Source organism: Balaenoptera ricei, chromosome 6 (genome assembly GCF_028023285.1).
Source record: "Balaenoptera ricei isolate mBalRic1 chromosome 6, mBalRic1.hap2, whole genome shotgun sequence".
Taxonomy (NCBI): Eukaryota; Metazoa; Chordata; class Mammalia; order Artiodactyla; family Balaenopteridae; genus Balaenoptera; species Balaenoptera ricei.
The window spans coordinates 66,883,897-66,899,890 of record NC_082644.1 but is presented as its reverse complement, the minus strand read 5'-3'; the positions used below and the strand labels follow the sequence as shown (position 1 = coordinate 66,899,890).

Below are 15,994 nucleotides of genomic sequence, written 5' to 3'. Positions count from 1 at the left end.
TTTAGATTTTTTGTCTCTTAGTCGTTTTGGCAGGTTGTATTTTTCTAGGACTTGGTTTCTTTCATATACACTGTCAAATTTATTGGCATAGAGTTTATAATATCCTTTTAAACTTTCATATTATAAAATAAAAACAAACAGGAAAGTGCATAATCCAAATTTTCACAGTTTTACAAATAATTATAATATAAACATCCATCTTTTCACAACTCAGTCAAGAAATAGAACATTGCCAGCCAATATAAGTTTTACTCCTGCCACTTCCTAATCATGACTCCCATCCCCTCCTTAACACTTAAAGGAAACCAATTTTGTCTTTCATGATAATCATTTCCTTTTTTTTTTTTTTTTTTTTTTTACAGTTTTACCACTCATGTATGCATTCCTAAAAAGTATAATTTAGTTTTACCTAATTTTGAACTTTATATGAATAGAATCATATTCTATGTTTTGTGTCTTGATTCTTTCAGTCAACGTTGTGAATTCATCCATCTTATTTGCCAGTAACTGAAATCATTTATTTGGGATTGATTTATAAGTAGAGTTTTGGTGTATGAATATATCATACTTTATCTGATTTCCTGTTAAAGGACATTTACATTATTTCTTGGTTTCCAAAAAAGGAGACATTCTCTTACATAAACACATCATCTTTAGTCAAACACATGGGAAAATTAATGATAAATCCCCTATAAGATCTAATACTCAATTCATATTCAGACTAACCCAGTTGTCACCAAATTTCCTTTATCTCTTTTGTTTCAATCAGAATCATTCAAAAGTCATGAATTATATTTGGTTATTATTTCTCTTTAGTTACCTTTTGCCTATAAAAATCTTTGTATCTTTTTTCTTATTTTTATGACATTAACTTTTTTTTGAGTCTAGGTCAGTTGTTTACAGAATATCCTACATTCTAAATGTGTCTCATTGTTTTCTCATAATGGCATTTAATTAGTTTCTGTAACACCTGTTTGAACCTTGAAGGTGGTTCTTATTGAGCCAGTATAGTCAAATGAGTAGGAAGCTCACATCAGCATTTAGAGGAAACTGACGGAGACGGGAACAGTGGTGGGTGTGCAGTTCTACATCACCTACATTCAGGGCTAGCACCCAGGGGTCTAGCAAGGCCATATTTTAGAAGCCAGGATTCTAGCCCTTCTTCCAGGATAATGCAGGTGGAATCTTGGCCTTCAGCCTTTTAGTTACCTCAGTTTTCATGAGTTGGGAGAGCATCAGCCCTTCTTATGGCATGATCGTGGGTTGGGGTGAAAGTTTTGTGATTATAGCTATGTGACGTAACTGACCTAGTGGCTTCTAGCCCTGATCTGCCAGCACTTACGAGGATTAATTGACTTGAACACCTTATTCGAGTTCTGTAAGAAGCCAGCTTTCTTTTAGGATGACAGTTTACAGCCTAATTCTTCCCTTATATTTAAAGGTTTGATTAGATTCTGGTTAAACATTTTTGTCATAGGTGTTTTGTACTTCCTATGACATCATGCAGCAATAACATTGAGTGGTCTCAGTATTGATGATGCTAAATTTGATTACTTACGGTGATAGTAGCCATATATATCTCTATTATAGAGATATGTTTTTTGCTTTGAGATTAGTATCTTTTTTTTTTAATTAATTAATTAATTAATTTTTGGCTGTGTTGGGTCTTCGTTTCTGTGCGAGGGCTTTCTCTAGTTGCAGCAAGCGGGGGGCCACTCTTCATCGCGATGCGTGGGCCTCTCACTATCGCAGCCTTTCTTGTTGGGAGCACAGGCTCCAGACGCGCAGGCTCAGTAGTTGTGGCTCGTGGGCCTAGTTGCTCCGCGGCATGTGGGATCTTCCCAGACCAGGGCTCGAACCCGTGTCCCCTGCATTAGCAGGCAGATTCTCAACCACTGCGCCACCAGGGAAGCCCCCGAGATTAGTATCTTTTTAATGAAATATATTTTTCTTTTATGGTGGGCTTATGAGAAATCGAAAGAAAAATAACTTAAGTAATATAGGTACTATAAATACTTAAAACATTAATTGTCAGTCTTTTGTAACTATTGACATAGCACCTACTTCTTATATTAGAAATATCTGGACTCCTCACTGACTTGTCAGAGTTCAGCAACCCAGAGTAAGCACTAGACAGTTGTTAGATGCAAAGCAAAAACAAGTAAATACCTGCTAGCTACTTAGTGCTGTCTTTCAGCAAGGTATCTAATTGGGCAGGTAGTCTGGATAGATATCTGTTCCAGGCATTTGGCTTCTGACTAAGAGTAACAGATCAGATTTTCTCTCCCACCTAAAATAGCCAAGAAAATGGACAAAAATATGAAACAAGTGTTTTGAATTCAAGACATAGGACATCAGGCAACAAAGGATAGTGATCCCTGAAACATGAGAAACTAAATAAGAAAACTCTTCAACTGCCCCAGCTTTAATTACTTTGAGAGAATTCCCAGCACAAGGATGGAGAGACAGGGCCTGGCAGATTCCCTGGGTTGAGTGTGTGGAAAGGAAATGAGAGTCTGGGAGACCAAAGCAGCTGGGGCTCACAGGCCAGACATCAGAGGAGGGAGTGGCACAAAGAGAGAACTCCAGAGAGCTGTAGAGGTTTTCTTTTGAGTATTGAACTGAAACATGGAAGATAAAAGACCCAAATCAAACATTACAGAAGAAAAGATTAATAAACTTGAAGAACGCAGCAAGAGAAATGATGCAAAATGAAACACAGAGAGGAAAAAAAGAATTTAAAAACAGAGCATCAGTGAGCTATGGGATAACTTCAAGTGGCCTATTATTGCAGGTATTTTATTTAGTCCCCATCCTGATCCTTGAGAAGAGTGGGGCCTGGCTGGAAACTGATCAAAGCTGCTGTGAGGAGATCATCTGACTTCTCCTACCTTGAAGGAGTACAGTTAAGGGTCAGAACATTCTGGCAGTCATAAGCTAGTGTCATCCTGATGTGTGCAAAAGCAGCCTTGGATTTAAATTATTTTTAAAACAACATTTATGTTAAATTTTCGATCTGAGAATAGCTCTGTAAGTAGAAATGATATTTTCTGTGATCATTATAGTTCAATTTTGAAATATAGCTTAGATGTAATATACAGATTCTTTGTTTTGGTTTCTGGCCCTTTGTAAGTTTGACCCTTGTAAAGATTTTTTAATGGAATAGTGATACTTACCATATACATAAGAGTATGTATCTTGTGTATACATACAAAAGATAATATAAGGTAAAAAATAACAAAATGAAGATTTCTGAAAGTTTCCAGTACTGCATTCATGTAGCCCCTGCTTGTCTCTCTTCTTTAATATTCCCCTTTCTCCACCAGGGAAGTTACTAATCTGGAATCTGTGTACATTAGGTCTTTGTTGTATTTTTACCACAAATGTATTTAACTATGTTTTGAATGTTTTTCACAGTATAGAAACAGAATTATACTATTTATATAGATATATAGATAGATGGGTGGGTAGATAGATATGCTGTCCACTTTAATGCACATGACAAAAATTCATTTTCAGTGCTATATGGTATACTACTATATGAATATACCACAGTTTCTCTTTCCTTTCTCTTATTGCTGGACATGCAGATTGTTTCCATTTCTTTGCACTTATTCCCAGTACTATAATGAACATTATACATGTCTCAAAGACAAGGATATTTCTGGGGTATATCCGTAGGTGAAATTGCTAGATTACAGAATATGCATTTGTTTAAATTTAAGAGGTGACTGCAAATTATTTACAAAATGGTTTTGTTCTAGTTTACACTCCTATCAGCAGAACATAATATTTCCCATAGTCATGTTTTTTTATATTTGTATTTGTCATTTTACACTAAAAGTGTTTTTGATTTTTACAGTGGTTCTGTACAGGTTTATACAATAGATAACACCACTGGAGCCATGCTGCTATCTCATAAACTGGAGTTAACAGCAAAACAATATCCTGGTGAGTCCTCCTCTTCTTTTTTTTTTCTTCTTAATTACAGGTAATATGTGTAGTGAGATTTTAAATTAAATGATGGAGGCCAAAGGCCAAATATTGTTAAAACATGTAACAACATTCTCTCTGACCCAAGGATTTCTGTGTAACTAGAGGCTCCTGGGATACCTCTTCATTTAGTTTTCTCTATCCTCACTTAGTTTTAGCCCCTATATTCCTTGTCTGGGTTTTGCTTTAGACTCTTGCCTGATTTCATTGCCTGTGTTATTTTATGCCTTCCAGTTCCATTTATTCATTCAACAAGTAATTATTGAGTACATACTATAGGCCAGACACTGTTCTAAATGCTGGTTACACAGCAGTAAACAAACCAGAAAGTCTCTTTCTGAACCCCCTTAGTGACTGTTGAGTGAATCCTGTCCACAGGTGTAAGTCTAAAGTCTATATCATTGGAAATGTTTTTGAATGAAACTAACAGAAAACCCAACTTACTATTGCTTAAACAAATAGGATTTATTTTCTGTAATAGCAAGAAATCCAAAGGTAAGCTGCTGTTGGCATTCATTTAGCCTTTCTGTCATGATCACAGGGTAGCTTCTGAGCTCCAAGCATTACTTCTGCATTTGAGTCAAGAGGAAAGGAGGAAAGAAGGCATATATATGCTTTTTGATCAGGAAAGCAAAAAAGCTAGATTGAATTTGAGTTCTTCCAGAGATTTCTGTTTGTTTCTTCCAATCACCTGGGAAAACTACATCAGTCTGGAACCGTTTGCATTATATTCTCTGTTTGAGATTTTTTTGAATCATACAAGTTACACAAATTACAGATCAGACTGAGGACTGGTTTGTGGTTGCAGATTCTCAGGGGAACTTCTTTATTTTCCATTCAATACCATGGACAAAAACAGGGAAGTGTTCCTTGCTATTTTTTCACCTGCCATGTGGTAGAGTTTATTTCTCATTCTCCCTTGTTCATGGAATGTTTGTAGTCCCAGTGTTACGTGGGTATCTTCTATTAGATTCCCTGCCTTGGCCAAGCTCTGAGCTTTATCTCCTGTCCCTCAACATGCTGTGAGTCGTCAGATGTAAAAGTCAGGTCTCTAGGGTTTGGCAGAAAAATTCAGGGCAAGAGCACTTGGTACGCTCAATTACCTCCCAGTATTTTTGGATATTTTGATGTGTTTAAGTATTCTGTTTTAACATTTTAGTTGTTTCAGTGTGGAGAGTCATTCAAGGTGTCATTTTGCTATACTGCCAGAAACGGAAATTTGCTCCTTAAGTGATAAAAATTCTTATTGCATAGCCTTTAAAGGCTTGCATATATTTTTTTCTAAGGACACTTTTTTGCTGCAACTGACAAGAACAGGGTGTTGTGTATTTTGATTGTGTTTTCTAACCCTTTTATCTGTTTATTTTTCTATCCATATTAATGTTGTGATGTGCAATACAATAGCCACCAGCCACATGTGGCTTTTTAAATGAAACTAACTGACATCAAAGAAAATTAAAACTTTTCTCAGTTTCATAGTCACACCTAAATGTTGAATAGCCACATGTAGCTAGTGACTGTCTATTAGACCAAGCAAATATAGAACATTTATCATCATTTCAGGAAGTTCTCCTCGTTGCTTCTATTGATTGATTGACAGCACTGTATTGAATTTTTTAGATTGTTTCCTTTTCTCATGTTCTTGGAATGCCAATTCTCCCTTTGGTTATCTACTAACTCTCACTCTTGCAGTCTTTGTTATGGGAGAGTGCTGCCTTCTTGAGTTATATAACTTTAGACTATAAAAACTGCTTAAAATGTCAGGAGACTTGTGCTGTCCCGCATCTTGAACACAGACAAGCTTCTGTGTTTTCTTCTGGCTCCACTGGCTGATTTTTACAGGTGGCAGCACTGCAGGAGTCCTTACGTGACACAGCGACTTCCATTCTGATTCCCGGATTCACGCCGGCCTGAAACCCCTTTCTTGTCTTTGTATAGGATGTGAGACCCCAACTCCCTAGTCGTTGCTAGGTCCCATTCCAACCTTCTGTCCCTATATCTCTAACCTTTTTCACCTCACCACTCCCCACTCTTCACACCTCCTCCCCCTGGGCTGCCTTAATTTAAGCACTAACCAAACTCACTTTCAGTTTTCTCCTTTCTTTCTTCAGAGTTCAGCTCTGTAACAGAAAGTCTTTGGATTACGTTTTACATTTTTCTCATTATGCAGATTATCACAATCTATGTTTATGGTAGGTTACCAGCTAGATAAATTTTCCGTATTCCTACCACTTGAAGATTAGGTTAACTATCATTAACATTTTATTGTATATCTCTACAACTAGATTTTAATATGTGTATAATACTTGGAAAATAGATATGCATATTATGTACATATGTATATATATATGTTTACTTGGGATTAATAGGAATACTGTTTATAACCTTTTTGTGAGCTTTGATTTGAGTTTGTATGTTTCTTCTTGGTTTGGTTTTAAATTTTGCTCTTAAATGTGTAAAGTATACTAATAAGATACGAGGTTTCTTATGCATGTTCCCATTTATTTATTTGTTTGTTTTGTTTTAGTTTCATCATTTGATATGGCTTTATTGGGCATTTTTTTCTATTTTGATAAGAATTTTTTTTTTTATTGGAGTAGAATTGCTTTACAATGTTGTGTTAGTTTCTCCTGTACAATGAAATGAATCAGCTATATGTATACATATATACCCTCCCTCGTGGACCTCCCTCCCACCTCACCCATCTAGGTCATCACAGAGCACTGAGCTGAGCTCCCTGTGCTAGTGGTAACAGCAGGTTGCCACTAGCTATCTATTTTACACATGGTAGTGTATTTATGTCAAACCTAATCTCCCAATTTGTCCCACCCTCCCTATCCCCTGCTGTGTCCACATGTCCGTTCTCTACGTCTGCGTCTCTATTCCTGCCCTGCAAATAGGTTCATCTGTACCATTTTTCTAGATTCCACATATATGCATTAATATATGATATTTGTTTTTCTCTCTCTGGTTTACTTCACTCTGTATGACAGACTCTAGGTCCATCCACATCTCTACAAATGATCCAACTTCGTTCCTTTTTATGGCTGAGTAATATTCCATCGTATGTATGTACCACATCTCCTTTATCCATTCATCTGTCATTAGACATTTAGGTTGTTCCCATATCCTGGCTATTGTAAATAGAGCTGCAGTGAACATTGGGGTACATGTGTCCTTTTGAATTATGATTTTCTCAGGGTATATGCCCAGTAGTGGGATTGCTGGGTCATATAGTAGTTCTGTTTTTAGTTTTTTAATGGAACCTCCATACTGTTCTCCATAGTGGCTGTATCTTTTTACATCCCACCAATAGTGCGAAAGGGTTCCCTTTTCTCCACACCCTCTCCAGCATTTGTTTGTAGATATTTTGATGATGGCCATTCTGACCGGTGTGAGGTGATACCTCATTGTGGTTTTGATTTGCATTTCTCTAATGATTAGTGATGTTGAGCATCCTTTCATGTGTTTGTTGGCCATCTGTATATCTTCTTTGGAGAAATGTCTATTTAGGTCTTCTGCCCATTTTTGGATTGGGTTGTTTGTTTTTTTGATATTGATCTGCATGAGCTGCTTGTAGATTTTGGAGATTAATCCTTTGTCAGTTGCTTTGTTTGCAAATATTTTCTCCCATTCTGAGGGTTGTCTTTTCATATGGTTTATGGTTTCCTTTGCTGTGCAAAAGCTTTTAAGTTTCATTAGGTCCCATTTGTTTATTTTTGTTTTTATTTTCATTACCCTAGGAGGTGGGTCAGAAAAGATATTGTTGTGGTTTATGTCAAAGAGTATTTTTCCTGTGTTTTCCTCTAAGAGTTTTATAGTGTCCGGTCTTACATTTAGGTCTTTAATCCATTTTGAGTTTATTTTTGTGTATGGTGTTAATGTAGTGTTATAATTCCATTCTTTTGCATGTAGCTGTCCAGTTTTCCCGGCACCACTTATTGAAGAGGCTGTCTTTTCTCCATTGTATGTTCTTGCCGCCTTTGTCATAAATTAGGTGACAGTATGTGCATGGGTTTATCTCTGGTCTTTCTATCCTGTACCATTGATCTATATTTCTGTTTTTGTGCCAGTACCATACTGTCTTGATTACTCTAGCTTTGTAATATTGTTTGAAGTCAGAGAACCTGATTCCTCCAGCTCCATTTTTCTTTCTCAAGATTGCTTTGGCTATTCGGGGTCTTTTGTGTTTCCATACTATTTTTTATATACATAAATAACACAGTTATTCATATACTTGAATTATGGTGGGAAATGCTAATGTGAGGATTCAAACATAGGCAGAGGAAAAAAGTTTTACTTACTCTATTAACCAAGGCTGTCTTCTGTAGGCTAAAATCTGTATACCACCCCTTTGTGGCAAATGTACTTATAGCAAAAATTTATTAATACTGCAGATGTAAAGAATTTTAATTTTAAAGAGGTGAAAGCTATAGATCTTTTTGAATTGCTGATGGGAAATGCTAGTATGTTTCATTTAACTCTGCAGTAAAGAAACTTGGATTTTACTACACAATGAAATTTTCTCCTTTAATAATTATATGTGAAGAACTATTATTAGTTAAAAGAAGATATAAGCGCCTGTGGTACTGAGGCTGGAGTTTACCTACTTAATCCTAATATAAGGTTAAGCTTCAATTTATTTTAACTTGGATCCCTTTGATATTTCTGATGGAACATGGAGATCATGGTAAAATATTATTTTACATTTTAAAACACCTCATACTTTGCAGAGTACTTTGACATTCAGTGTTAAATCATTCAAGGGAAATATTATTCCCATCTTACAGAAACTGATTTGCCCAAATCCAAAGGCTTTTTAAGACTACACAGTTATAGTTATTTAAGCTAATAGTGGCCAGAAATGGTTTTTGGTTCATATAAATCACTTGGGTACTGACTTTGTTCTGCTTAGATCGGGTCAAGGCTAATGACCATACTGATTTTAAATAGCGCTAAACGAACAGAATTCATCTCATTATTTGAAGCAGACATGCCTTTCTGCTTGTTTCAACTTGAAGGTATAGGCTGTAAAAAATAGTATTTATGAAGCAATCATTTATTTTTAACTCTTCTCACAATTTCTTAACAGACATTTGGAACAAAACAGGAGCTGTTAAATTGGTCAGATGGTCTCCTGACAATAGTGTTGTAATAGTGACCTGGGAATATGGAGGCCTTTCTTTATGGAGTGTATTTGGAGCTCAGCTGATTTGTACACTTGGAGGAGATTTTGCGTGAGTCAATAAAGAAATTTTAGATGAAATAACTCCATTTTCTCCAAGACAGTACACATACACAGAAACTTTGATATACAGCTACCATTTTGCCTTGACTCTGAACCCAAAACAATTTATAAGGTTCAGAATTAATTTATTCAGAATGTATTGTTTCCTCATACATCCATCCTCTTTCCATCCTCTTAAAACTGACCATTCAGTGAAAATGCATTTATTTATTGAACCCCTATTGTGTATATGATAGCATGTTAGATTCAAAGCTAAATCAGACATGAATCTGCCTTCAAGTAGCTTACTATCTAATAAGAGTGGTAAGCTATATACATAAATAAGTAGTAGGAAATTAAAAACTACATTATCTCATTGGGTTAATGTAAGTTAACTCAGTGGGTTGGTAGAACTGGGTTAATATCTCTGTCCACTTCATATACTACCCTGAACTTCAGTCCTGACATAATGAACACACCTTCCCAAACTGCATGACCCTGTTAAGAAGTTATTTAGTAACTGGAAGACTGTATCTCAGTGATATACCTAGGTGTATTAACCAGGAGTCTCATATTTCATGCAGTATTGTGTATTTCTCTTTCAAAGGAACAAAATCAGTTTTTTAAAATTAAAGCTAAATATTACATGCAATTAGAAGACTCTTTTTAATTAAGTTTCTATTGTGTTTCAGTTATAGGTCTGATGGTACCAAAAAAGATCCCCTTAAGATCAACTCTATGGTAAGTTCTTCCTATAAAATATTGATACAGTGTGAAAAACTTGGTTTTTTCTTCTTCTCTCATGTTGACCTGATAAAATTACAAAGCTATTCTAGTCTCAGCAGACTCTTATACAGTTCTTGCTTTGATAAAAGTATTATCTTTAAAAATCAGGAGGCTGCCCAATTTTCAGTATTTGATTTTGGTTTTGTTTAGATGTGTCCAGCAAGCCCTGTCATCTCTGTGAACCTAGTGACTGTTCAAATCAGGCCTTTGTTTTTCCAAAGCATACCTACATTTCTTATGTGACTCAATAGCACCCACTTCCCATGGCCTCCTTTCTTTTAACATAACGTGAAATGCTCATTGGGTCTTTTTCCTGGAGGACATGTGCTTGTACATTATTTGAGCATATTTAAAATTTTTTCCATAGATGTATGTCAAAAGAATTGTAGTCCCTGTTGTAACAATATTTTTACTATCAGTTTTCAAGAGTTTCTGTAGAAAGCGGTGAGGTGTAACCCCTGTCTTTACATACAAACATTTTCTTTCTATAGCCCTCTGTGTACCATCTTTGAGGAATTAGTGGCTGTGAGGCTTACCATTACCTTTCTCTCCTGCTCCACAGAGGAAGGCATTTTCTGATCATGGGTTTCTCGAAGAATTAAGACCACCATGGTTGCCTTCAGTAGGGGTTCCCAACCTTTCACCACCAAGGATCCCATTTGATGGCTCTCCTCACCTCCATATTTTAAAATAAGTTTTCAAACACCATTTCTCTGACTGCCGATCAGTGCTTCTGAATGCCATGCAACAACCAGTGTTACCTGCCTCACTAAGTTAATATTTTAATCACAAACTAAGAATCTAAGCCTTTTAGTTAACTTATGCAACTAAAACTTTTCATGGGAAAGCAAAAGTTCTATTAGACTTCTGAAATTTTGGAACAATTATGGACCTCTCCTCCCCCCATTAGTATTTTCTTGGCCTTGCAGATTGGGAATTACTAATGTTAAAAAAAAAATTTTTTTTAACACTCATGGAATCTAGTTATAGAATATTAAAATGAACTGGGCCTGGAGAATTTATTTGAACCCTCTCATTTTACAGAGGAAGAAACTTATACCCCAAGAAACCAAATAGCTTGGCCAAAGTCGTACAACAAAATGGTAGCCAAGCTGGAGTGCAAAACCCTAGTCTCATAGCCTCCAATCCAGTGTTCTTTGTTCTGTACAAAACTGCATGTGTTTGGGTGCTTCTTTGTAAAGCTTCAGCTATGTAACGTGGGTCTTGTCTCTGTAAGGAATTTCTTTGTATTTGAGAGGCAGTTAAATTAATGGAGAAGTTACAGAGAGCAGTAGGCATTTCTTAGGTTTTGGAGCTAAGATTGGTATGTAGTGTTTTCACTATTCTAAGTGGAGAGCAGTGATGGTTTCTACTGGAGATCTAAGATGTAGTACATGTAGGTATAATTCTTGTCCGTGTTGTTTGTTATGGTTTCTCAAGCCTTCAGAAGTCATTAATAATGCTGTTGTTGGTTATTTCAGAATTTGAATATTTCAAACCGGGAAAAAATAACAAACTTTTTATTGCTTTGATTTTCTCCCCCCCACCCCTGCCCCGTCTTCTTTCCCCCTCCTCCTCTCTCCAAGAGCTGGGGTGCCGAAGGCTATCACCTGTGGGTAATCAGTGGATTTGGTTCTCAAAATACTGAAAATGAGTCTGACTCCAAGAGCATAGTTAAACAGCCTAGCATTCTACTATTTCAGTTTCTCAAGAGTGCACTCACCGTAAACCCTTGTATGGTAAGTTTATTTAATTAAAACTCCGTTTGTTTTTTTTAGTGGCTTTCATATTTGAATATGACTCTTCCTTATGACAATTTTATTTCTGAGCAGGTTTTGCTTTTTTTTTGCCTCGTGGCATGCAGGATCTTAGTTCCCCAACTAGGGATTGAACCTGTGCCCCCTGCATTGGAAGCGTGGAGTCTTAACCACTGGACCGCCGGGGGAGTCCCATGCTTTTTTTTTCTTTTTTTAATAGGATCACAAGCAATTTGAGGAAAAGCAGTGTTTACAGATTCACTTGAATAACCTGAATAAAATTTAGTCTTTGTCTGAATAGCATGTCTCAAAGTATGTTCCACCAGGCACTACTTGTGAGAAATATCAATAGCAGTTACATAGGACAAGAAAAATTTCTGTTGTCTTGTAAGTGTGAAATAAAGGAGTTAAACAAAGCTGTAGAGATTTCTTTAACATAGGACTCGAGTCTTTAATATGCTGATGTGCATCATGAAAGTCCAGGAGTTGGTATATAAAAAGCATTGTTTCCCAAGCTTATTTAACTATGAACTTTTAAGGAATGCCTAGAAGAAAATAAGCCTAGAATCCTGCTTTGGGAAACACTGCCCCAAATTATGACATAAACTCATGTTTTATCAGTCTGAAATAAGATATTAATAAGATATATTGTTGATATATAGTAACAGTGATATGTTATATGATAGGGGTGCATATCTTAGTATCTACCACCAATGGGTTTTTAAATATTTGGTGCAACCAATTTCTAATTAAAATATATAACACATTGAGAAAGAATGAAAATACCCTGGATCTCAGACCTCATTACTATAGCTGAATAATAAGAAAAACAAGAGTAGAGGATTTCTTCTCTGCTCGCACATCCCAAATAAATAATTTAAAAGCACTCCGAGTTGTATATCAAGACAACATTTGGACTACAATGGGAAGGTGAGTGGCTGGGGTGCTGATCTAATTTAAATAGTGAGTGAATAATCTGCCCACATTTGAAAACACTGGCCTTTAATTAAAACCAGGGCATAATCACAGAGAGTAGAAACTATATTTTTGTCTAAATATCCTCAGAACCTGGTACACTCCTTGGTACTAACCAAGCTTTCACCAAGCAATTATTGAATTGTTCTGAACCAGGACCACAAATGTAGGCTACTCTTCCTCCTCCCCATGATTTAAAAGATCCTCCAGTATCCAGTTATCCCTGTTTGTAATCCACTCCTTCTTCTTACCATGTGGGCACACGGATGAGCGTATACACACAAACTGTTTGACCAGACATGTTTTCTTACTACCATTCATGAGGTATCTTATATGAAACTAGTTTGTAAACTGTAGACATTGAGTGGTCTTATTCAGCTTTCAGGTGGAAAATCTCTCATAGCATTGCCCTGGGCATGTTTTGGAATCTGTATGATAAAACAGACTTTAACAAAGATTTTATTTACACTGGGAAGTAATCACTAAAATGTCGTCTGTTAAATATAACAGTGTGTGAGATTATTAGGTAGTCTTGTCCTCTGTGAGGAAAATCAGCATTGAGATGTATGGCACATTTCCAACAATAAAACTAAATTGATTGTATTACTTACTTTCCCCTACCTTATACTAACTTGTTTTTATTTGCTTCCCTCCCCTCTGCTTCCTTTTTCCCTCATCTAGAGTAACCAAGAGCAAGTGTTGCTTCAGGGGGAAGATCGATTGTACTTGAACTGTGGAGAGGCCTCACAAACCCAGAATCCCAGGAGTACTTCGGCACGCTCTGATCATAAGCCCAGTCAGGAAAAGAGCCCATTTGCAGATGGCAGTTTAGAGTCTCAGAGTTTAAGCACTTTACTTGGTCATCGGCATTGGCATGTAGTACAGGTAAGTCTTCAGATGCTGTTGACTGTGGACTTAGTCCTTGGTAAGATAGCACCCTGAAGCAGATATTTAAGTATTTCATTTGTTGCTTTAGAAAACTGAGAAACTTTGTAAACTTTTTGACTGTCATGTCTCTCTTCTGCTGTTCTGTGCTCTTGTCCTCTTGTCTTCTCCTTTCTTTCCACCTGATGTAGATTGTGTTCCCACCTGCTTTAAGTCCATTAGTAAGTGAGTAGTTTAAAAAACTGGAAGTTTATGCTTTGTCCTCTTATTGTGCAAGACTGTTTATTTTACTTCTAGCCTTTTTTTTTGGTGTAAATTTAGGTCTGGATTTGCATAGGCTAAAGTGTAGTAATTTCATGAAAAGTGACAATATTGATTAGTACCTTGTGCAGCTGACCTTGTAGTCCTAATGGGGACACATTGAGGTTAATTGCCTGACTTTGGACCCAAATTGCAGACTTCTGATTAGTCTAGAACCTTACTGTTAATAATTTTATTATTACTCAGTCTTGTTCCAGATTATTATTAAATTAGTAGTTTCTTTTAGTAATTCTGATAAATTGACATTTAATATAGAAATTAATTCTGAGTTTCGATACCAAATAAAATTAATTTGGGTAAATCAGTAAATTGAAGTTTCTTGAAAGAAACTTTCACACACATTTCAAAGTCCTGAGTGTTTTCTTCCCACTTTTCATGCCAGAATGTCTTAGGTACATCAGAGCCTACTCTTGGGTTAGTTTCTTTTAGTCATTTTCTATTTCCACAATTCTTTGTCTTACTTCTACATTCTGTACTTTCACCCTACTAGCTTACTTCAGCTCCCATGTTATTTTCGGTTGACTTTGAGTGGAGATAATGAGAGACATAAGAATGGTCATTGTGTGAAAAATTGAAGGAGGAATATCTCCTACATTGACATGTGGTACACACTAAAAGAAAATGTATTTAACTTACATTAAGAAATTCATAAAATCAAAACAATGTGCATACCATTTTATAATTAGTAACAGTTATTAAATAAAACTGCATCAGCTACTTCCTTGACTAAAATTTTCCACTGCTCCCTTCTCTCCTATAGCCATTTCTCTGCTATTTTCATTTCCCCATACTTTGAACTATTCATTCTACACTGACCTAGCATCAATGCCAGTTCTGCCTAGCCAGGTCTGTGTTGCCAGAGAGCCAAGTAGAGCAGAGGATCAAAGAAGGTAGGTCTGGAACTCAAAAATCCATCAGGCAATAACAAAAATTGAATTTCCTTCCAGCTCAAAAATTCAATGATTCTGTGGTTCGTAGCCATCTATGAAGTATCCCATATTAGAAGCATATAACACTGATTTTACAACTTCAGGCAAAGTAGATACTAGCAAGATTCTTCTGTCATCCTGTTCTTTAGGTATCTAAAATATTTAGAAAGATAAACTTGTTTAACTCTAGCTTTACGTAATTTTTTCAGTTTCCTTAAAACTAATAAAAATAATGCTAGAGTTGTACTCCCCCCAAATTAAGTTATAATGGACTCATAGAATTTTTAGAGCCTGAAGGACCTTAGCAATCATGTAGTCCAACTAGGTTTTATACATGAGGAAATTGAGGTTCAGGGAAGTTAGGTTACTTGCCCGAGGTCACACAGCAGAATAGTGGCAGACTCTGTCCTTACCATGATATAAATTAAAGTAATAATCAAACCTGTTTTAAAACCTAGGTACTAAATGTTGAAGCATATAATATACTGCTGACCTTGATCTAAAACTTAGAATGTGCCTATTTGACATTCTTTTTACTTGGAGTTGACCTATGCTTTGTTTGCTGGCACTCCAGCCACAAGAGTCAATGCAGCATTGTGGTGGTGTTCGTTTGGTAGTGTGGTTTACAGTGTCCATATAATGTTAATGCTTTTAACTTCCAGACATTTTAGCCATTAGTAAGTATTCCCTGAAGAAACATGGGTGCCTGTTTAATTCCCCCTTCAACATATGCTCTTGTGTAGGATAAGTGCCCGCACCCTCCATCACAATGGCTTTGTTTGCGTGGTTTATACTTTGTATGCTTCTTGTACAGCTTAGAGTTCATCACATGAACTCCAGCTAATTCTGCTGCTCTGTCTGTTCCTCATCTAGACTACTGGATTTTTTTGTTTGTTTGTTTAAGCCTTCTACCTTACACTCGTTAGTTTCCTGGTCAGAAGATCCTGTGTTAACTATGTTTTCTCCTTTAACAAAAATAACACAAATACATACTTGTCGGAAGCAGGGTAATGTATCAGGCACTATGTTAGGGAGGTCAACAAAGAGGATTGTAAAGGCTATTTCATTTATAAACGATTTGCTCTCATTTCTACAATGTGTATCAAATGTTCTAGGTATTT

The 15,994-nt window shown here is 36.3% G+C and overlaps 1 protein-coding gene across 6 annotated transcripts in view; it reads left to right on the top strand.

Moving 5' to 3' along the window:
• RIC1 (RIC1 homolog, RAB6A GEF complex partner 1) overlaps positions 1 to 15,994 on the top strand; it is a 133,104-nt gene that overhangs the window by 93,544 nt on the left and 23,566 nt on the right. For all 6 annotated transcript variants that reach the window (XM_059924775.1, XM_059924776.1, XM_059924779.1 and 3 more), the window contains 5 exons: positions 3,863 to 3,951; positions 9,086 to 9,230; positions 9,913 to 9,961; positions 11,593 to 11,745; positions 13,420 to 13,623. In XM_059924775.1, coding sequence (XP_059780758.1) covers positions 3,863 to 3,951; positions 9,086 to 9,230; positions 9,913 to 9,961; positions 11,593 to 11,745; positions 13,420 to 13,623 — 640 coding nt within the window. The remainder of the gene's footprint in view (positions 1 to 3,862; positions 3,952 to 9,085; positions 9,231 to 9,912; positions 9,962 to 11,592; positions 11,746 to 13,419; positions 13,624 to 15,994) is intronic.